Here is a 22,077-nt window from a genome sequence, read left to right as displayed (position 1 = left end):
ATGCATGCATTCATAATTATTTTTGCATAATTTCATTGTTGTTTACAGTTACTATATGCAAAGCATGCCTACTAAACTCAGAAAGACCATTTGATTTTTTTATGAAAGCCTCCATTTTCCAAATAATGGTTCTTCAAACTCTGCTCAGACATAAAGGAATGTGGTTACCATACATCTGTGTTTTCAATAAAAATGATTAGAATTTTAATATGTGTGTCTGTCTGGGTCAAGCATCAGTAATCTGCATTTGTGTCAGTGGACACAGAGGGAATTCTCCTGGGGCCTTATCCACGTGCCATCTGCAGGACTGAACCATTAGGCTCGGGAAATTCTTCTCCCACTCTGTCTTGTTACAGGACAGTATCTGATGGCTAACAACAGAGCATCCTGGCATCATTGACAAATATTTGAAGACCCCTGAGGAAAGCCATCACTAGTAAAATTCTGTCCATCTCTTAAATATATCCCAGTCACTATTCAAGAGACAGCAGTTTGCATGTTGTACTCAAACATTTTTTTGTTGTAGAGAGAAGCAAACAACAAAATACCCAAACCACCACAATATGGAGCTTGTTTACTTTTTAATGGAACACACTGTAAATTGCTATTGATTGAAAAATAGGATTATGGAATTGTGGCTGATTTCAGCTGAGCTGAGGTCACAGAGCCCAGACTGAAAATGCTCAGCAGCTCCATTAATCAGAGCCCATGCCCGACACCAGGAGCACCAAGCACCCTCCCCTCACCCCCAGACTGCCTTTCCGCATGTTATTCATAGCTTGAAGATTTCATGTCCCCTTCCCTTAGGTGTATAACTACTGGCTGGATGACATGTACCTCAACAACCGGCTAGCTCTTCCAGTCAATTCCAGCCCAGCAATTATCTTTGCTCGTCAGTATTTCAAGGATGTAAATGACCAGCTGAGGTAATGTACTACGACTTTGCAGCTTTTGCTAAATGAAAGGATATTTTAAATGTACTGCTTTTGCAAAAAGACAATCAACTTTCATTAAAAAATAAGGGCTGTAACCATTAAATTATTTCCTACTAGGCCTCCTGACTGAGGGCAGTGTTTCTGGGGTTACTCATACTGATATTCGGAAATGAAAGTGTCATTACTATTACATTTATTGCATGAAAAAAAATGCCATGGGATTTATAATTTTTTAAAGGAATATTTGCAAAGCTTTTCATTGTATAATTCAAACCATTTGGCGATGGTAAAAGGAAATACTAATTTCTGACACCTTGTTTAAAGGAAAACAGTCTTTAACATGCTGTCACTATGACTCGTAGCCACCCTGCAAACTGAAAAGGCCATGCTGGCATTACATTGTCCCTCTCAGGTGCACAAAAGGGCACCAGAAACACAGGGGATCTAAGAATAAGAATTCAGAAATCATTCCTCCCCAAGAACACTGCTTCCTTCAGGCCCATCCTTCCCAGCCTTGAATTGACCTTTCTCCTTTGAGCTGTTGTGGGCAATTACAATCATTTAAAAAGTGAAAACGTAAGCAAGTAGCCAAGCACAGAATATACCTCTCCAGACACCCTTAGAACAGGATTCCATTCTTCAGCCTTTGCCAAAACATTTTCTCCTTTTAAAACAGTAAACCAGATCAAATCTACCTTCATATAGTGCAATTTTCCTCTTTGCTTTTAGCACTCTCTAGCTGCTCATTACTGAAAGAATTAACTGCATGTGAATTTATGCTATTATAAAACAGCCAGAACCTTGAAGTCGATACGTGTTATTTTAACATTTTGCATAGACAGCCAATGTATCTTTTTACTTTAAACATAACTATAAATGCTCCCATTCATTAGTGACTAAATTTATTGTGCACACAGCTTCTGAAAAACCTCCACTTTGCATTTTCTAATGCATGTGCTTTAATCAGAAAATATTTTTCTCAGAGCCTCCCATTCAGACACTGTGCAAATGGGCAGTGTCAGGAAATAATACACCTGTCCACAGCTCTGCAGAAAGAATATCTGCTTAGGACAGGAAGTACTCTAATAAATTGGACAGCTTATGAGTATTGATATTGAAACCCATGTTAAGGATTCTATTAAATATTCAGCCTCTGCTCCCATTCTCTAAATAAATGCTTTCAGGCTTCCTCCTGTGGTAGTCTTTTTAACCATTTGAAGGGACCATCTCTAGGATTTCATATTTCTCTTGACATGAATTAATTTAGCTTTTGGGTAGGGGTGGGGGGCTCTTCTTGCCAAGCCAGGAGACTTTCTGTCCTTATGCTGTGTCATCAATCATTCAGGCTCTCCTCTGTCTCTCAGAAACAGCCCAGTGTTGCCAAATGACAAAAGGCTGATGTCACTTCTATCTGCTACTTGCAGGTTTGCTGCCAATCTCATTTCAGGAGTGCAAGACTATAAAGCTTTACTGGACACGTAAGTAGCTTGGAAGGAGAGCTGCTGCTTGAGTATCCGCAGGGCTTCTGATTCAAGGGTGCTCTAACATGCCCAACATCAGGCTGCATTGCACCTCTCCACCATTTGGAAGGGCTGGGGCTCCAGCATGCTTCAGGGCAAGCGCTTCAGCAATTTTTTGTGTGCTTTCTGCTTTATTACTGCAATTGAACAGGTTGGAGAAGGATCCTTTTTGATGCCCAGTAGTCATCACCCTAGCACGTGCAGCGCAGCCCAAAGGACACGCACAATTTGCCTAACAAAGCTATTGAGAACAGCCCAGGAAGTCTGTGCTCCCCAGACCCAAAGAGCAGCAGCACTGCCGTTACGCAGCCTGCGCACCTTCCCTGGCACCAGACACCTTGCTAGGGTGCTGCATCCCCTCCATTTAGAACATCAGCCCCCCACTTCCCTCCCCCAAAAAAGGAGGTAGCACATCCCACCAGAAGAAGGAAGCCTCACCACAGACAGGCTGGTTCAGTGGCTAGTAAAAATAAGAAGTTACTTATGCCATTGCTACCTTCTGTATATAAACACAGGGGAAATCCATGATTCTTAAGTCATGTATGAGGTAGCTCGTAACAGCATTTTACATAGCACTTCTTAAGCTCACCTAGTATGTTCCAAGTTTACTGCTGAAATCACTGCTCCCCAAAGAATAGAAACTGTGGAGAACCAAGCACAATGGACCCCATATCATAGCAGGGAAGGGGTCATTTTCCTGTCTGGAAATACAAGAGGCCTATGTGATATGCTTTAACCAACACTTATTTGGATGAGGAAGGCAAAGTCCATATTCAAACAACAAAGTCCCTATCATCTATGAATTAGATAAAAGAAGGAGGAAGAGGCTGTTTGATTTTTCACTTCAAAAGTCTGACAGCTACTCAGAAAGTATAGAAGAGGTACTTATTTAAGAACACGTGCTTTTGTCCAAGATATGCCATGCAACTGCATACACCAGCACTGGCGTGCTGTGAAGTACTATTGCATACTAACGTAGTTCATTGCATCTTTATGTGACAGCATCTGAGATGAGATAAAGAAACCACATTGCTGAAACAAAGAATAATTTAAATTCTTATTATTTTGACCCCACTACTCTAGATCCAAAGACCCCTGTGATCAGATTTGCTTGCCTTAAATCAATAATCATTTAAATCCTCACTACTGTGTCCTCATATTACTGTTTGCTTGTCACCCTTCCTGTATAATTATGAGGACACCATAATTGTAACATTTTCAGTTCCTTGTTGCTGTTAAGGACTTCTACCAGCGAGTGTACTGCTAGCTCCTCTTGGATCATCCCACATGCAGATGCACAATATTCCAGCCCAAACCCAGGCATTTAGTTTTAACTGTGCAGATATTCCATACAGTTGCCAGGACTAAATATTTCAAACAAAGCCTAACTTGCTCACATAAAAGAGTTGTAAGATCTTACACAGACATCTCCTAAATCAGTACAAGCTTTTCTGGTGCCATCAGTCAGAGTTAATAACCCCTTTCTTAACTGCTATAATTACGCATTTTCTCATCTAAATCTACCATGCTATTCTACTATTTTTGATCATCATAGATGCTCTTTAAAACTCTGTTAAATATAAGAGGATTTCTGCACTATGCAAAATGTGGGAGAAGGAGAACACTAATAACCCTGTTTTGCTGATAAGGAACAAAAAAATTAAGTACCTGTACAAGGAAATAAGTGATACAGACAGTTTAAGAGCCAGGAACTAGAGTGAGTATCCCTGGTTTAGAACTGCAACAGTTCTAAAGAGACAGTTAAACAAGATAAACTAGCATAAAATGTTACCCCGTATCAGCCGTATGACGGTAACCCTCCTTGTGTGCTTCTTTGCCCCTGCTCCTCTCTGGCAGGCTGGAAGCTTAGTCCTCTTTTGCTGAGGGAAAGCCTCTTCACCACAAGGTCTTCTTCCTCTTGTGGTCTCTGCAGCCTCTCCCGAGCGACAGCACCATTATCTCCTGTGCTGCAGTGTCAGTGGGATATTTTACAATCCATAATCATAATTGTGATAACTCCTTTTTTTCTCTGGCCACTAAAGAAGCCTTTTAGGAGGTGGTGTTTTCACATGCCTTCCAATAAAAAGGGAATAGGTTTTCAGCACTTATTTCCCCATAGGTCTAAGTAAGGATTAGCACATAAGTGAGGCTCTGTGGAAAACAGAAATGCCCTCTGTATTTCCCCAGTCATTCCTGTTCATCAGGCAAGGCTGTCTCACACACTCTCAAACCACTCTGCACAGTACAGGGCCACTGTGATTTGCAGTGAATTTCATCAGTACTTTTTTCAAGGTGCTATGTCTTTTCCAGCTGTTCTGCTGACTTCCATCCTGGCAAAGTCTCCATGGTCCCATCTAGGCAGGCTTCCCACATGCATTGCAAAGCTGCTTGTGACCTGCTATTCTTTCCATTTCCACTAGATGATAATGCAATTGCTTAACGAATATGCATGAAGCTGCCAGGAATGATGTATTTAACTTTGGTATGGGAATTCATCTATTTCCCTTATACTGTAATCTCGTTTTATTATTCAATTTGTGTTATACCTGATCTAATTGTAACAGAACAAAGGACAGATTAGATTTCTTTTCCTTTCTGTCTCTCTCTCCCTTCTCTCCCCTCTTTTCCTCTGGCTTTGTTTTTCTCCTTCTCTCCCTCCAGCCATGCTTTACCTGTTGATTTTGCTCGTGGACAGCTGTCTGGTCATCCTCTCTGTATGAAGCAATACTATGGACTCTTTTCTTCCTATCGTCTTCCAGGACATACCAAAGATACCCTCGTGGCCCAGAAAAGCAGTGTAATGCCAGAACCAGAGCACATCATTGTTGCTTGTAACAATCAGGTAAATGAGTGTTCTTTTTTTATACCTTTCTATATTTCTTAGTTTGCTTAAATTAACTCAAGAAGAGCCTAATGTAATCACTATTCAGAAACACAATTAGCGTGCTACGTATGAGCTCACTTCTTACCAAGCATTTGCTGTCAGTATTTCCAAAAGATGCTTCTGCAGCATTTTTGTCCTTAGCCCACTTTCTGTTCCAAGTACAGTGATGCAGAAAGGAGGAATGTGGCAGAATTCATTTGCTTTCTCATTCAAACAAAAATGTTTATTAAACAGAGATGAAACCACAGAGAAAAATAATCTTATTAGAGTGCATTTGCTGGAAATGCTCTTCTCTTGACAATCAAGTATTGGCACACAACGCATGGCATATATACCGCCATCCCATGTAGGGGGGCCTAAGCTATGCCTGAAGAAGTTAGCACAGGTGCAGGCAGAAATACCGAAGAGTTAGACTGAATCTGCCCCAACCAATAAATGCCGTCGAGCAGCAGAGGATATCGGCTTGGCAGAGTACCTTATAGCCCAGCTCGACTTTGTAGTACTGGAGCCGTGCCTGCAGGCCCCCTTGGAATGAAGGGGTAGATCCCAGTGGTCCCTTTTCCAGGAAGTCCTGTTCTTCACCTCAATGGGAAGTTCTCTAGGTTATTTTAAAACAAATAATACCATGGAAATTATTTACATACTTCCTGATGTTATCTCTTCAGGTTAAGCTTATTCAAATAACGTATGTTTTATTTGAGCCCAACACACAATGTAAGTCCCCTATAGCAACTGGCATTACACTGGTGTAAAAACACAGGAGAGGTGAGCCCAGGGCCAGTCCCCAGTGTTTTTGTGCTCCATTGCCTGCAGGCCTGGCTCTCCACGCAGGACTTCAGCATCTCAACACCTACCCAGGCGAAAGCAAAATATTGGACCAGTAAGGGTCCAACCCATCTGTGACTGTTCTTGTGACTTCTGTCATTTTTTTGCAGTTTTTTGTTTTGGATGTTGTCATTAATTTCCGTCGTCTCAGTGAGGGAGATCTTTTCACTCAGTTACGAAAGATAGCCAAAATGGCAGAGAATGAAGAGGAAATGCTGCCTCCAATTGGCCTGCTGACAACAGACGGAAGAACAGAATGGGCAGAGGCCAGGACGATCCTTATGAAAGGTTAGCAGCAGCAATCCCAGCTTTCTCTTCTTCATCATCTTCCTCCTCTTCCTCCTCACCATCATTGCCTTTCTTTGCTGGGAGTGAACATTACAGCAAATATAGGACTGAATGTGCAACCTCACTGCTCAATTTTTCTAGCGGGAGGAAACTCAATACCTGTAAGTGTTCAGATGTGTGTTACCAGGGAAGCAGCAGATATGGTTTGACCCTTTGGCTGTGTATCTTCAAGTGTTATGCCATGTAAATAGCTCTCACTCCATTCTCTGCTTTTCATCACATAAATTACATTACATCGGATTTTGTGATTTGTCTCTTTCTTTACATCCATTTTGTACCCATAAGAATGATGTATCCTCTTAGCTTTTGGCAACTATTAGACATTTTTCATCTCATCTAACAAAGGCATCTACAAGTTAAACACCTATTGAATCTAGCTGTGTACTGTCTCTAGTCAATGGAGAAAAATAGAAAGTACCAGGGCCGATTCATCCAAATCTTAAGTAAGTATCTAGGAAAGGTAACACCAATTATTATGTGGGGATAGTTCTCTCTCTCTTCCAACAACAAGCAGCATTTAGCTGTCTTGGATTCTGGACTCAAATGCCTGACTTTGAAACAGATGAAAATAAAGGGTGGGATTAGTCACCTCTGTCACTTCATACCTTATATATTTCACCCTGAAGCTAAGTGATGTAAATGTCCTCTTTTTGCCATTTTAGATGACTTAGGTATTCATTTTTCCCTCCTGAAAAAAATGTTAACTCATCTCTTTATCCCCAGTTCAACAATGCTACAGAAAATATTGCTGTTTTACCGATGCCCTGGAATATACAAGAGTTGCCAATAGTCTCAAAATATGTTTACCATCCCAAGGAAGATCTTCCCTTTTCTTATTCAAGTTTATCTGTGCTTATAATAACTTTATATAGATAAAAACACACACACACACAGAGTCCTGGCCATTATTACGTGGTACCAGTCTCATCTTCAGGCTTTCCCCTCCCCATCTTTTCTTTTAAAACAGGAGAAAAAAAGATTCCTTATTTTAATGAAAACTGAGATAAAAACCTAATCATTTATTTTCATGCCATGCTTTTAAGTAAAATAGTGAATACCTTGAAACCTGCAGCAAAATCATCTTTGTAAACCTACATCATCCAAAAGAAAAAAAGACAGATCAACAAAAACTAGCAGAACCATCCCTATAGTGTTTTTGGATTGCCTGGCATTTGCTGAAATATTCTTTTTAATGAGGAAGCAAACCAACTCAGTTATGCAGCTGAAAAAAACGGATTCTGCACTAGCAAATAGCACCATGATGTGAGCCTTCTCTAATCTAAGCAGGAATCCCATCCTAGACCACTCGTATTAGCACAGCTCCTCTATATAGTATAATGCATTGCTGTTACACATGGATACATGATTATTAACAGCCCTTTTTTCTTTCTTACCTGTGGTGAAACGTTCACGCAACAATAACTAACAGAGGAAGAGAAAAGCCTCTAGTGAAGCAGTGTGAGGTGGAAGGGGTCACTCCACAACTGTTCTGTACTGGGCAGGGAAAGAGAGGATGCTTCGGGACAGAGAAGACCTATACAGCACTTTGCAGAGGTTATGAAGGACATATATACGTGGCCCTGCATAGACCTACAAGTAGAGGATAGGTCGTCTAGGTGAAAAAATTTCAAAGAAATTGTAATAAACCCAGCCATCACTGATTTATAAACACATTCAGTATTTTAACTGCATTCAGGCTGCAGAACTAACTCCCTCTCCTAAGTACAGGAAGTGAATTCTTACTGCTATAGGGGCTGCTGTCCCATGCATACTATATCTGAATTTGATTCAGAACTGTCTTCTGATATTTTCCTTTTTAAAACAAAACCCAAAAACCCCAACTAAGCAAAAGGTGACTGGCCAATTCAATGCTATTGTCTGCATTAGAAAGGAAGAAGGAAAAGAAATGTCTTGCAGGGCTTTAGGCTTGTTCTCACACTTCTCCTCTGTTCCAACTCTTTCTGCAAATATTTATTTTCCATCCCAAGTCATGGTTCATGAGCTCTTGTGCAGTTCATTGCCTGCTTTACATGATAATTTTTTCAGTGTTTGATCAGCTCTCTGGACATGTCTGTTTCTTTCTGTAAGGGCATCTTTCTCCTACTTTTCCGTTTCTAGCAGAGCTTAATTTTATTCACTCTAATACCTAGACTCCAGATACCCTGAAGCCATATGTCAGAATAAGGGCTTCATATCTGTCAAAGATGTGTGGGCAGCAGCCACAATGAAATATATATAAACCTATCAGACAACATAAAGCAGAACGCTGAGCAAGCTGTGAGCAGTTTGTAAATCACTATCCAAGCAGTTTTTCTTGAAGGTGTCTGTCCGCAAATACCAGCGGCTGATGTATACTGGGGGCAACTTCCATTCACATGGATCTTTTCAGCCTTTGCGTTGATGTACCCAGACCATCAATGGAATAAATACCACAATTACGGTGAGTCCTGCAAGTGTCAGATACGAGAAGAGCTTTACAGCCAAGAGGACAGGAACATGTCTTCTCCCTTATAAAACTTCTGAATGCTTTTGAAGACAATTCATAGGGACATCAGTGTTTCACATGTTGTAGGGGGGCACAGATCACTGATAGAAAGCTCAACCTATCTGCATGCCCTGTCAATTACAATCGCCTGGCTCAAGTCTTTGTAGGAGCTGGCAGGAATGCCAGGTGCCTTCCCTAGGACTCTGCTTCTGTGGGCAAGGGAAGACAACACATTATGCGCTCCACCAGGTCCCCACACAGCCTGCAAGAAGTCAGGCTGGCCAGCCCTGTCACTTGGACCCATGGCTGCCAACGCTCCCTCGCAGGAGCCGCCAGACAGCAATAGACAGTACCTTGCCATAACCTGCAAGAGGCCACAGCTCCCCCTCTTCCTTCTCAGCCACTGCTATCACTTGCCTCTCCTTCTCTTGACAACTTTTTCATTTCTTGCGTACTTGCACTCTTTTTCACTACAGAGCATCTGGAGAATGAACCTGGATGATAACAAGCATCTGTTTTTTTTCTAGCTCCTCACTAACCTATGTTACTCATTTTGGCAAGGTACGTTTTTTCTTACTTTGAAAAATGCTGTTCTTTCAGAGGATCAAGCTACTTTTCATATTTGCAAACATTAAAAACATGCACATTTTGAAATGGCTCCATATTTCAAATGCAAATCAGAATTGTTTAATTTTAAATATTTTTTCCATTCTTTCAGCTAAAATAATCTCCTGAATTGAGCACAGATTTGTTGAACTTAGCACAGACTTGCAAGAAGGTTTGGTCAATCTGAATTCATATCTTTAGTTAAGAAAATTCTGAAACACAAACATTTTCACCAAAATCTAGCAAAACCAGCAGATGAAAGCAGATCTGTTAAGAATGGAAGGAATTTTAAGTTGACGTTTGAAACCCCTTTTTCCTTTGATCTTTTTAACAACCATTTAACAGCAATTAATGATGCTATACGCTTTTGAATAAAACAAGTTCTTGTTATAGGTTCCACACTTTTATCCTTTCAATTAAGAGCTGTATTAAGTGCTCACACTTAAATATTTCCTATGCCTCAAACTGGCCCTCAGAAGCAAACAAATCTTTACCTTCATAATATTTCTGAGTTAAAGAAACAGAGAAAAAAACCCAGCATAAATACACCATAAATAAGGAGGAAAGTGCTGAGGACAACGTAAAAATAGCCTTTGTAGTTCACCTGTAGAAGCAAGAGTGACAGGATAGGGAAAAGAAACAGAGAAAGAGAGCCAGAAAAAGCACATTTTGTTCAGCAATACACTAGCGATAGGGAAGTGGAATGTGGCAACCCATGGTTTTGGCAATACCATGTTCAAAAACTAAACCTCACGATCTCATCCACAGATGTTTCTTCATGTGACGTAGGCAATATACCCAGTCCAGGGCTTATTTCTCTAAAGTACAAGAAATGACCAGGGACAGGAGAGAGAAGAGGGTTTTAATACAAGAACACAAAAACAACATGGGCACTGCTGTTCCTTGTCCACAAAAGGGTTTTAATGGGAGAACGGCAAAAAAACAGTATGGGCCCTGCTGTTTAGAGCAGAATACTGCAGCACTGCAGCAATAGCGTGAGCTCTGAAATTCTCTATTTTCCACCTGTCCTCTCTGTAACTGTTATATATAAAATAAGTAAGCATTGCTGGCTTTAAGAGTAAAATAGATCTATTTTGTAATATAATTACTTCAGGAAATGAAAGGCAGAAAAAGAAAGTGGATATTATTGAATCATATGAAAGATACATAGAGATATTGCAAAAGTTAACACATGAATGAATGCCTTGGTATAACATTTCCTTGCACTGAGATGTTCTGCTGTTGAGAGAGCTCAGCAGACACCATCTCTTTGCAGAGTCAGGGTCAGATCTTCAATGCTCTCCAAAGCAGCAGGGTTCCCCAGCCAGTCCTGCACTACAGGTAAGAGGATGTGAACATTTCACTCTTTTATCCCCAGACTCTACTAACCGCGACTCTCTTGACATGATTGAACGGTGCATATGCCTGGTGTGCCTGGACAGCGCAAGTGGGGTGGAACTCAACGATACAAACATGGCATTGCAACTGCTACATGGGGGAGGCTACCATAAAAATGGTGCCAATCGTTGGTACGACAAACCTATGCAGGTAAAAAACCTTACAGTACTATGATACTACTTGCATGTGGCAAGGGACTCCAGTTGCCCTCGTGGTAGGGACCACTTAGAATCAAGTGGGAGAAAGAGGGGAAGGTGATGTCAGCATCTGCCAAGGCAGGGTTGGTGTGAGCAGCGCTGTTCCTTGCAAGGCAGGGGAAGCAGACGTACTGCCTTGCTGGCAGTGGGGGGGCCTTCTCCAACACAGGTACACTTTCACCTTCCCTGAAGTTGCAGTTGAGGAGGTAGACAGATACCCAGACATACAGGAAGGTAGACATCTGATTAAAAAAAACAAAACAAACACCCCAGTATGCATTTAATTACACTCAATCAAATGAAATAAAAATGCTGGACTAGCATCCCAGAACAAAAAAAAAAGAAAAGCAGAATAGCTTTCTCTGTTTTCTCACACATTTTCCTGATGTCCTAGAAATACCACTGCTTATAATTTAGCATGTGTTTAAGTTAGTATAAAGTTCTCACTTAACAGACTGTTTACTCATTTAATGACATCCTTGTTGAGGCTTTCCTGGAAGTATTGATTTCTCCAGCCTTTTTCCCAATCAGATTTTGATTGTCATATTTGAAAGTGTCGCACTGTTATTTTCACATTTTGCAATAGACCCAGGGTGAAGCAATGTATTAGTCTCCAACTGTCAACAATGTTGACACCTCATGAAAAACTGAAAAAAACCCTGATACATTGCTTGCACAATGCTTGTTTCCCTTGCCATGCAGCAACATGAAAAGAGAAACCACTAAACTAATTTCACTTGCACTGACTTACCCCAGTGCAAATACATTTCAGTAGTCATTCCTGATTTATGCCACTGCAAATGACATTATTAGCAGACTCCAGTCCTGTGTTTTTAAAGAAAAAAACATTTGTCTTTAGTTAGAATCCTCTGTTATTTGCAGGGCCACTAGTTGAGATGTTTCAAGCTGATGAGAATAAACAAGATTTTCTTTTTGTTTACTATCAGAAGGTAGCAGAAAGCAAATAAATTTGCATAGTATACGGGAGAGCTTCATCTGTCCAGTTGTATTCAGGCCAAAAGTAGTTCAAAGGCAAAGAGAAATTCTTAGGGAAAAAAGATCCTATTTTCTTTCATGCAAACGCAGATTATGTAGGAAGCCATTCTCACAGTAGGACTTGTTCTTTCTCTCCATATTCTTCTTCAACTTTGCAGTAAGGCATCAGAAAATGTCCAGGTAAACTTTTTGCATCACACACTTACTCTGTGAAAACCTCATGGGAACCAGGGAGGCAGGATGTGTACATCTGATACAAATGTGCAGAGTGAGCTGAGTGGGAGAAGTCCACCCAAAGACACTTCAAAAGAAGTGGGGGGAAAAGTCCAGAAAAAGCACAGGAAACATGTGAGACAACTTGCAGTTTTGTCCTAGACATCTGCTTTTGTTTGAAATGCAGAAGTAATCACCTGCATGGGGGTATCACAGAACTACAGTGCAGCAGGTTAAGTGTCACCAGTTATACCATGTGTATGCAATGAAATCAGGAATGAAGACAAGTAAGAGGGAAATTAAGAAAACACCACAAAAAAAAAAGGTAAGGAGGAAGCAGGCCAGTAAAACAAGCTATGAGAAAGCTATCAAATAAGGATGAGCTTGCTCATTTGATATGATATTTGTAATAAAATGTGATCCTAAGGGACCTCCCAGATACAGAAGTTGCATTGCCCCCAAATGTGGAAGGAGAACCCCAGCCTGTCTTTCTATTGACAGGTTTTCTCTACCATAAAGCAGATGCTAAATCCAATTTCCAGACTCCAGTGGGAATTGCTAAAATTTACATTCTTGCAGGACTCAGTCCAAAATAACAGCATGAAAGGGATCCAATGCAATGCCATTCACAGGACAAGAAAGTCTCCTGCGATAAGTCTGTAAGTCACCCACTGATCTGTACGTCAAGGATGTTCCTGATATGAGCAATAAGAAAAACACAGGAGAACGACAACATCTTTTGTTAGGTTGCCATCATGGGTAACTTGCCCAGACATGATTTATTCTCTATAAATCTTGCACTTGTTTTTTGCCTTGCTTAGTTTGTGGTAGGAAGAGATGGAGTCTGCGGTACCGTGTGTGAACATTCCCCTTTCGATGGCATCGTACTGGTGCAGTGCACTGAACACTTGCTCAAGCACATGTGAGTCCCCTTTCAGTACAGCTATTGTACTTACTCCAGCCCCTGGGAAGCCTCTGCCAGTGGCAAATTCCCCCTGATGCACAGGGCCACTAAGATCCATACAAGTGTTGGAAACCAGTCATTTACCTGCTACAAAAGCAGTGTTTAACAAATAGATTATTCCTGTGACCTTAATGACTTTTCTCTCACGTACTAACAGGAAAGAAAGCTCCAAGAAATTAGTCCGAGCTGATTCAGTGAGTGAGCTTCCTGCTCCACGGAGACTAAGATGGAAATGTTCCCCTGAAATTCAGGCACATTTGGCATCATCAGCAGAAAAACTCCAAAGGTAGAACAGATGCCTCATTTTTCTCAGCAATGACTGCACGCTGGGAACTACCCAGAGCAGTGAGTGCAGACATGGGTTTCCTCCTAGAGGGCTCTCCCTGCCCTCCCGCTCCTCCTCATCCTCCCAAGCTGGACATACCTAGCATTTCTTTGCAGGATGCACCCTTATGGGCTGGAGCTACTTCACTGTATTCAGGAATTGCATTACCATTGTTTTCCTTCCATGTAAATATTAGGAAAGCTAAAGACCACTGGAAAAACAGTTGAGTCCTATTTGCACAGGGTGCAAACAGTGCAGGTTCTCTGGTTTTGTGGATGCACTTTATGGGTTTGACCTGACTAAAGCCAAAGCCAGGGCAATGGGGATACCTATATGGGACAGCAGAATACAACTGGTTTGAATAAACAATTTGAATTCAGGAATGTAATTTGTTTATATCCATGTTGCTTCTACAAAGGTTAGTTCTTCTGACTGTGTTTGCAGGATGTAAAAGTTTTGCATGATCTTTGGGGGTGGGGATGGCAATGAGAGATTTTTTTCCAAATTATTTCACCTCAGCACTCAGGCCTGTGATCTCTCTGTAGAGAATTAATACATTGTCTGCATGATCACCTGTAAGCATGTCCAGTGTGATTGCATTAAATGAGACCTCAAAGTGGCTAGAAGCATACATGAGAGTATGAAAACATTCGGGATGCAGAGTAATTTCTTTTTGTTCTTAAAGGTAGTAGTCCTCTAAATTGAAACTTGCAAGGAGCTTGCAGCCTTCATCAGGTTTTAAATCTACCCATTTCTCACACTAGTAAATCTCACAGAAATTTGTTGAGAACAAAGGAGGCCCTGGCTTAGGCTTCAGAAGTGGAAACATTAGGTTTTAAGGAAAAAAAAAAAAAAAGAAAAGTGTTTTATGCAAGTGAACAGAATGACCTGAGTGCCACAGCTCATGTTAAGGCTGCAGATAACAACCCCAGTCTAGAACCTGTATGAATAAACTTACTGACTAGGAACAAGTTACTAAAGGCCAGGACTGTCTGCAGAGCAGGAGCCCACTCACCTCCAAGTGGATACAGGCAGAAAATTATCTCAATGATCTCTGGGTTTTATTTGCAAACGGAAATGGAACGTGAGATTCTTCCATCTCCCCCCACAGTAACTGCCTCTGCTTGTTTTCCAGGATCGTAAAAAATCTGGACTTTATTGCCTACACGTTTGAGAACTATGGAAAGGAATTTATTAAGAAACAAAAGATTAGCCCAGATGCCTACATTCAAGTAGCACTTCAGCTAGCATTTTACAGGTAAGGTTAATTCAAATCATAGGAACAAGATAGCACAAGAGGAGATTCACAAATTGTTTTTTATACAGAGGGTCCCTTTTTTCCTTAGCACCCAAACAAATGTCTCCTGCATGGAAATGAGTAATCTTGCCTAATGACTGTAGGTCAGACAAGATAGAAATTGCCACCCAGTTCTGAGACAGAGTACTCCTTTCCTTCACTCCCTTTCCCTCTCCTAACTCTACCTTCCTATCCCTGTGTCCCACACACACCATTCCCAGCCAGTACCCTCTCCACAGCTTTCCCTGTGCTTGGCATAGAGAAGAGGGTGAGGGGACATGGCAGGGAGTGGCAGACAACCCTGCCACCCACAGCAGCAGAAGCAGCTAGGGAGTCCAAGTCCCTGGGGCAGGTACACTCCCTTGCCACTGCGGGTAGCTTGGGAGAAACCGCGGCAGTAACCCATAGCTCACCACATATGCATCCCCTGCACCGCAGGGGGAAAAGCATTCACAGGGAAAAATACTACAGCAGCATATCAGATAAGAATTCCTTCACAGGATAATAACTACTGCTGCTTCCTTTTTCAGAGGCATCCCAAGATTTGATAATATCCTCTAATTTCCATGGTATTATCAAAGTTAAAAGCTCCTTTCTACGTTGTCCGAACAGCTAATGCTCCAGGCTAGAGATCGGTTGCATGGTTTCCTGCAGAACAGCCTATTACACAAATAATCCTTTATCATGTCAAATTAAATCCTGAAGTGGTCTTTACCTAGTCAAAACCAGAGATGCCTAACACATTTTGCGTACTCCATTAACATCTGTTAAACATCCTTTTTGCGTATTCCATTAACCAAACTCCAACAATGACCTGGTCCAAGATCTTAATCTGGATCCCAGCCATGATATAAATCCCATGTAGGCAACAAAAACCTTAGGGGACAGTTATGTTCCGAGACTCCTTCTTCAACTGGAAGGCACAGTAGGTCTGAAGTGGGGAATAGTAGCTATATACCTAGACGCAAATTAAACAATAGTCTTCACACTATGTTCTATTTGCTATGTGGGTTTTCATTCCAGCTCACAGTCTCAAATAGCACCCTTTTCCCCTTTTAGTTTTCTATTTTTCATTCACACACAGAGTGCATTTTTTCTTGTTTAAAAAAAAAAACATATTTCATGCCCATAAGTAAATGATTAATTACACAATTATTTTATGATGCAGTACAAATAAAACATTCCTTGAGATCTTTCCGTAAATTTTAGTTTTACTAGCCTTGTTTTACACAGCAAGTCATTTTTTACTGGCAATGCATAACTAAAATGTATACAGCTGTGTCCAGCTCCTCATATTAGAAAGGAGTGAGCATCCATCTTTTTTAAGTTGCTTATAGAATTCTATCAACATTAAGATGAATACTATGTGAAAAATAAAATCGTGGCTGTAACAATAAAACGTACCAAGCCTATATTTCTTTTAGTCTTTATGACCTCTGGAAAAAAATGTTTCTTTGTTTTTCTTACTTCATTCTCTCAGATGCCACAGGAGACTTGTCCCTACCTATGAAAGTGCTTCCATACGCCGATTTGATGAGGGCAGAGTCGACAACATTAGGTCTGCTACCTTGGAAGCATTTGCTTTTGTAAAAGCAATGACTGATGACAAGACAGCTCTATCGGTATGTTGGTCTGGCTCCCTCTGCCTTCTTTGGCAAAACACTAAGCAAATAATGCATTCATGATCCCCCATCTCTCACTTTTTAACTGTTAACTGAGAGCATAAAGGCATAGGGCAGGGTAGCAAGCCTTCCAGGATTTTGCTTTTTGTGCAAACCAACCATTAAGCTAAATATAAATATTTCCTTATTTTTATTTAAGCATCTAAAAGATTCAGAGGTGCCTAAACGTGACATTATAAGAAACAAAACATCTGATTTTAGACTTAGTACTTACTGTCTTCTGAATAATCTATCACCAGATCCAAATTCTGCTCCCTGGAGAGATCTGGGCTGAACATGCGAAGTTCAGGATCATTATACTGCCACACAAGGGGAATTGCCCAGCCGGTCCCCTGTAGTAGATAGATAGCTCTGCTGCAGATTGCAATGTGTGAAGTGATATAATTCACATGCTTTGATTTCTGCATAAGGTGGATATGTTCTGGCTGATCTTTTTGGTTTTAAAGGTATGTTTTTACCAAATAGAGTTAGTTTTTTAGGATCCTCAAAGAGGCTGAACCTTCATGATGAAAAAACTTCATCAAGCTAATAAAACAACTCTCCGAACTGTCCTGACATCATCCTGCAAAAAGAAAAATGAAATTGTCTTTCTTTGAGACACCACCATCTGTTTTGCCAGAAGCATGAGTACTGTACATAGTAGATGGGGATGCAAAGAGGTACAGCTGAGAGAGCTGAGACTATAGCTGCACAAACAGCTTTGGGCACTGTCCCTCCCACCATCCCTGGAGAGCCTCCCTCAACGTCTCTGTGTGCCCCTTCCACCCACTGCACTTCACTGCTGTACAGGGAATTTCCAGCTGGCTGTTTAGATGCAAAACACTGCCACAATATAGATTATTTTGCACAGAAAGCCCACTCCAGTGGCAACAGCCCACATGGCTATTCTTCAGAATCTAGCATAGCATTGCTAGAAGTACTGCTGGGCTGTAGATTAAGTGTAAATTAATGAAATATTGTAAACCAAGCTCTAATGTCCCAGAGGATGAGGAAAATTTGCCCAGAGAAGTGCTCCGTTCCTCCACTGCTTCTTCAATCTCCTTAAGGTTACCATGCCCCGAACTTAGCTCATGATGAACAAGACTCAAATAAGTTCCATGTTAAAATGACAAGTCAAAGGAAATCTGAAGTAATTCCCTATGCTGAGTGGGTAATTCAAGGCAGATTATGACCATACAAATACACATAATAGTGACTACCATACAGTAGACAAGAAGAGGCTGTTGTTATTTGCTATCAGTGTCCTGTCTGACAATATCGTTCTTAATCTTATTTCATTAGAAGCTGCTGTCATCTGTGCATACCTTCCCCTCCACACTTGGGCACTCAGCATGCCCCCAGCCCCAACACACATTGCTGCAGGCTGACTGTACTCCCAGGAGGAGCCAGGCTGCTCCTAGCACGTTGTTTTGCCAAATCCTTCTTGTTCCCTCCAACAATCTCTTCCTACCTTCCTTATTCCAACACTTACTGACTTCTGCAGCTCTCCCAAAGCTTCAGCATTTCTCACTGTTTTACCACCAAGTCTGAGATTGTGCCCACCTTTCACAGCATCCTAAACTGTACTGCTTCACACAAGCAAGCAGAAGAATGCCATGCATGTCTAGAGTGAGCTCAGTCTCAGCCCCCAAATCTTTATATTGCATGCCTTGGCAGTACCAAATAGGGAGAATAATGGTTTCATTCCCCCTGAAAAACCTGCAATCATAATGCAAACCAATCCACTGATAGTTTTCCTGGCTTCTTGACCACTGACAGATGCAAAGGACATTTAAACTGATCTGTGATTGTTCTTTCCCACAAACTTTTAGAAATCTTTGTTTTGATGTGAACATCTTTATCTTCCAGTTCAAAACTATATATATTATTATCACAGAATCATTAGAAACAAAATTCACTTAATAGAACCCTATTCTAAGGTGATTTCTTTAGACCTACAGATTGCCTCTGGATGTGAAGGGGTTAATTCTATTTTTTGGACAAAGAGATGCATCACTTGGTTTAAGTAGCCTTGAACTCCCCAAAATATTATTTGTTAATAGGCATTAATCCAAATCAAATTAAAACCAATTTTCTATCTGATGCTAACAAAAACGATCTTCAAACGATAGCTTGAACAGTCACCAAAGATTGATCGAGTTGGATTGATTCTCTAGCAGGAGAAATATCTCATGCATTTGACACTTGCTGTAAAAGAAGCAGCAACTTACACTGCAGAGATTGCTTCAATAGCTGTAAATTAATCAGATTTAAAGACTGCATTTGGTAATTTAATCTGTATAAGGGAACTAAGGCCTAGCTCTAGCCCTATGAAAAAAATATCAGGCTCTGTACTTTGAAGGTCCCTGATGGTGGCCTTGAATTGCTTCCAAAATGAATTCTTTGTTCAAAAGATCATTCATCGTCCATAGGAGCTGAAGGTTCCCTGTTTATCTGGAGACCCAGTCATTTCTGGCTGTTTCAGGGTCTCCCAAAGTTGCAGTGTCAGACTTGATGTACAGCAGGGCAGCACTTCTTAGGATCGTTCCCTTAATATAAAAGGCTGCCATTTGACAGGAGTCAAAATTTACTAGCTTGTTATCTGAAGTGTGAGGCATCTGTGGAGGGTAGAGCAGCCTTGGAAAATTCTAGATGCCCTTCCACACACGGGAGTAATTTTTTGACTGGCTAGTAAAATATCAGTAATGGCTTTCATTAATATCACTGTCATTGTCTAGATAAACCATTCTGGAGAAGATATACTGCCTGGCTGTTTTGAAAACACTGAATTGCACTAGGCAATGATTTTCTCTCCTTCAAATGGAGCGATTCAATTAGTAATAATCGACACCCCCAAAATCCATGGAAGCAATCCACGAAAGGAACTGCAAGTCTTTCCTTGACTTCCAACAAATGACCACCAATAAGCCTGTTCAACCCTTGCACAACCAGGCACCGTTGCTGCTCATAGCCTATGGCTTTCCATTTATAAAGAGTACTTACACCTGAGCCAGGAGCAAAGGACATTTGAGAGTGCTTGCTGTTTGGCTGCTGGTTAATTGATGGAAGATGCTATTTCTTTGAGAGTTTATTCAATAATAGATATATTTTGATTCCCCCAACAGGATTCTGAGAAGATGCAGAGATTTAAGGATGCAATTGCAGCTCAGACTAATTACACTATTCTGGTAAGTAAAACTGCTTTGTCTGAACAAGGACTAGTTAGCTTTTTCAAGAAAAGTATGAAGATACAATCATTAACTATTTAAGCACCAGAAAACGTAGGCATCTCTAAATAGGAAAGTACCTGCTATGTTACACTTACGAAAATTTCTGATGAGCCAAACACCCTCCAAATAGCTCTATTCAACTAATCTCACCTTAAAAAATACTTCCTGGAAAGCAAGATAACAAAATTCTGCATTAGACATCAGTGGCAACACCATAATTCTGGGGCATTAGCTCTCTTATCTAGAACTGTAATGGACCATGACACTCTGTATTCCAGATATTCACAGGCAATGTGCATCTGTGAAACATTTATGATTTGTATCTGTGTCATAACTAGGAGTCCCAGCCACAAATTAGGATTCCACTAAGCTTGGTGTTGTACAAATTAACAATTCAAAAATGGCCTCCATCTTAAAAAGCTTGCAATCAAAATTTAATAAAGGGCTCTTTTTTATAAATATTGAAAGGTTTGCAAGGGAGAACAGTAGCCAGAGGAAATAAGCCTTTATTCTGTGCGCTCTGTGATCAACATGAAATGTTAGCCATGAAGACAGCCAAGAAAAGTGGCAATGGGGTATTCTAATGGGGTATGGCAAGTGGACAGCCGAGAGCCTTATCGGATGAGAAGTAAGCAAGGCTTAAAAGCAACCAATCTAACTGCTGTGTAACATGCATGAGAAAAAACTCCAACTGCAAAATCCAGATCCCCCAAATTTACAGGTATTTAGACCCATAAGCTATAACGTTACAGATAAGCTCAAGACAGCCATAACATATCAGGAACTTTTTTTCCCCTAAAACTAACCATTTATGCGTTTTCTTATGTTTCTCCTCCCTAGAGGAGAGTGGTCCCTAGCTGGGACCTGATCCTCAGATGGACTGGTATTCTGGAAGGTGTATTCTGGTATTCCAAAGTACCATTTCTAATAAAGGTCATTAACAATGAGGGAATGATTATAGTAAGTTTTCTTTTAAAGACCTGAATGCAGTGTCTAATAAGAGGAAGAGATGCTCTCCAGTGAAGAAATCAGTTTAGTTATCAAATACAACTCATTTTCTGTTGATTAAAAATGAGACAATTCAGCCTGGGTAATGCTCTACATCCTACTGCACCAAGACAAAGCACAGACTTGCTCTACAAACAACTTAGTCAAACCACTCATGAAATTAATAAATGTTAATAACCAGCTATGCTAAGTGAATTTGCTACCTATGGTTTTGCCTCAGACCATGGCCTAACAAACCCACATTGCTCATTACTGTTTAAATACTCATAATATTCAAGACATCATTCACTTCCAGAGGTGGTTTCAAAGGTAAACTCAGACCACTGGAGAGGTGAAGTGTTGCTTTCAGGCAGGATTTGTTCCTAAGACTACGAAACAAAAAAGGCAGGGAAGAAAAACAGTTTTATGTTTCAAGCCTTGTGCTGGGAATGCACATCTTAGAAGCTGAGACTCCACGTCATCTCTAAAGCAGAGGCAAGTCTTACTTCAGGGCAACTGTCTCACCAGGGTAACCTCACAATGAACACAACATACTGTAGGTCTACTAGGTCACAACCAATGGAATTTCTGTACAACACCGCTTTAAAAAAAAAGAAAAAATTTCCCCCCTCCAAGTCATTTCAGTTCCAGAAACTGTTATAAAATTCAGTCTCCGGTGTAACTCATGGGAAAATACTAAAATCACCATTGGAAAATTAATTTATCTTTAAATTTAAAAAGGTCTCCAGGTATTTCTACTCACCAAGCTCCCCTTTCTTTCTCAGAATAGCAGAATATAATGGTTGTGCCTTTAAACTATTGGCAAGACTTACAGGGTCTGACTAAATTGTGTGTAACAGACTGAAATGTAATAGCTCCTAAGAAAAACAAAAAAATCTACTTCGTAAAACAAAAAGCAATTTAATGATTTTATTTCCCCTTGTTAGGGCTTACTAGTAGCATTGCTATCTTAAATGTGGAGCTCTAAAATTCAATTTAGCACAGTTTTTTCCCATGCATTGACTCACAGTTTATTTCGTTAGCCTGTCTCGGCCTCCCTTCAGACATGACATTGATCTATGTTGCAAAAATGTCATTGCTAACAGCCTTATAAATCTTGTGTGATAGCAAAATATTTCCTTTGATTATCAAGTCAGTTTCCCTCTATGGGAAAAACAATGTAAACACTGCCCTGATGTATACTAC

At 40.6% G+C, this 22,077-nt stretch overlaps 1 protein-coding gene across 1 annotated transcript in view; it reads left to right on the top strand.

Moving 5' to 3' along the window:
- CHAT (choline O-acetyltransferase) overlaps positions 1-22,077 on the top strand; it is a 29,716-nt gene that overhangs the window by 3,752 nt on the left and 3,887 nt on the right. Inside the window, exons 3-12 of the mRNA XM_072871021.1 lie at positions 808-926; positions 2,360-2,413; positions 5,117-5,297; positions 6,275-6,452; positions 10,982-11,151; positions 13,229-13,329; positions 13,529-13,657; positions 14,832-14,954; positions 16,474-16,615; positions 19,780-19,842. Coding sequence (XP_072727122.1) covers positions 808-926; positions 2,360-2,413; positions 5,117-5,297; positions 6,275-6,452; positions 10,982-11,151; positions 13,229-13,329; positions 13,529-13,657; positions 14,832-14,954; positions 16,474-16,615; positions 19,780-19,842 — 1,260 coding nt within the window. The remainder of the gene's footprint in view (positions 1-807; positions 927-2,359; positions 2,414-5,116; positions 5,298-6,274; positions 6,453-10,981; positions 11,152-13,228; positions 13,330-13,528; positions 13,658-14,831; positions 14,955-16,473; positions 16,616-19,779; positions 19,843-22,077) is intronic.

The sequence above is a fragment of the Ciconia boyciana genome, chromosome 8 (genome assembly GCF_034638445.1).
Source record: "Ciconia boyciana chromosome 8, ASM3463844v1, whole genome shotgun sequence".
In the NCBI taxonomy this organism is placed as follows: Eukaryota; Metazoa; Chordata; class Aves; order Ciconiiformes; family Ciconiidae; genus Ciconia; species Ciconia boyciana.
The sequence above is the reverse complement of the archived record's forward strand: the minus strand, read 5'-3'. Positions and strand labels throughout refer to the sequence as shown.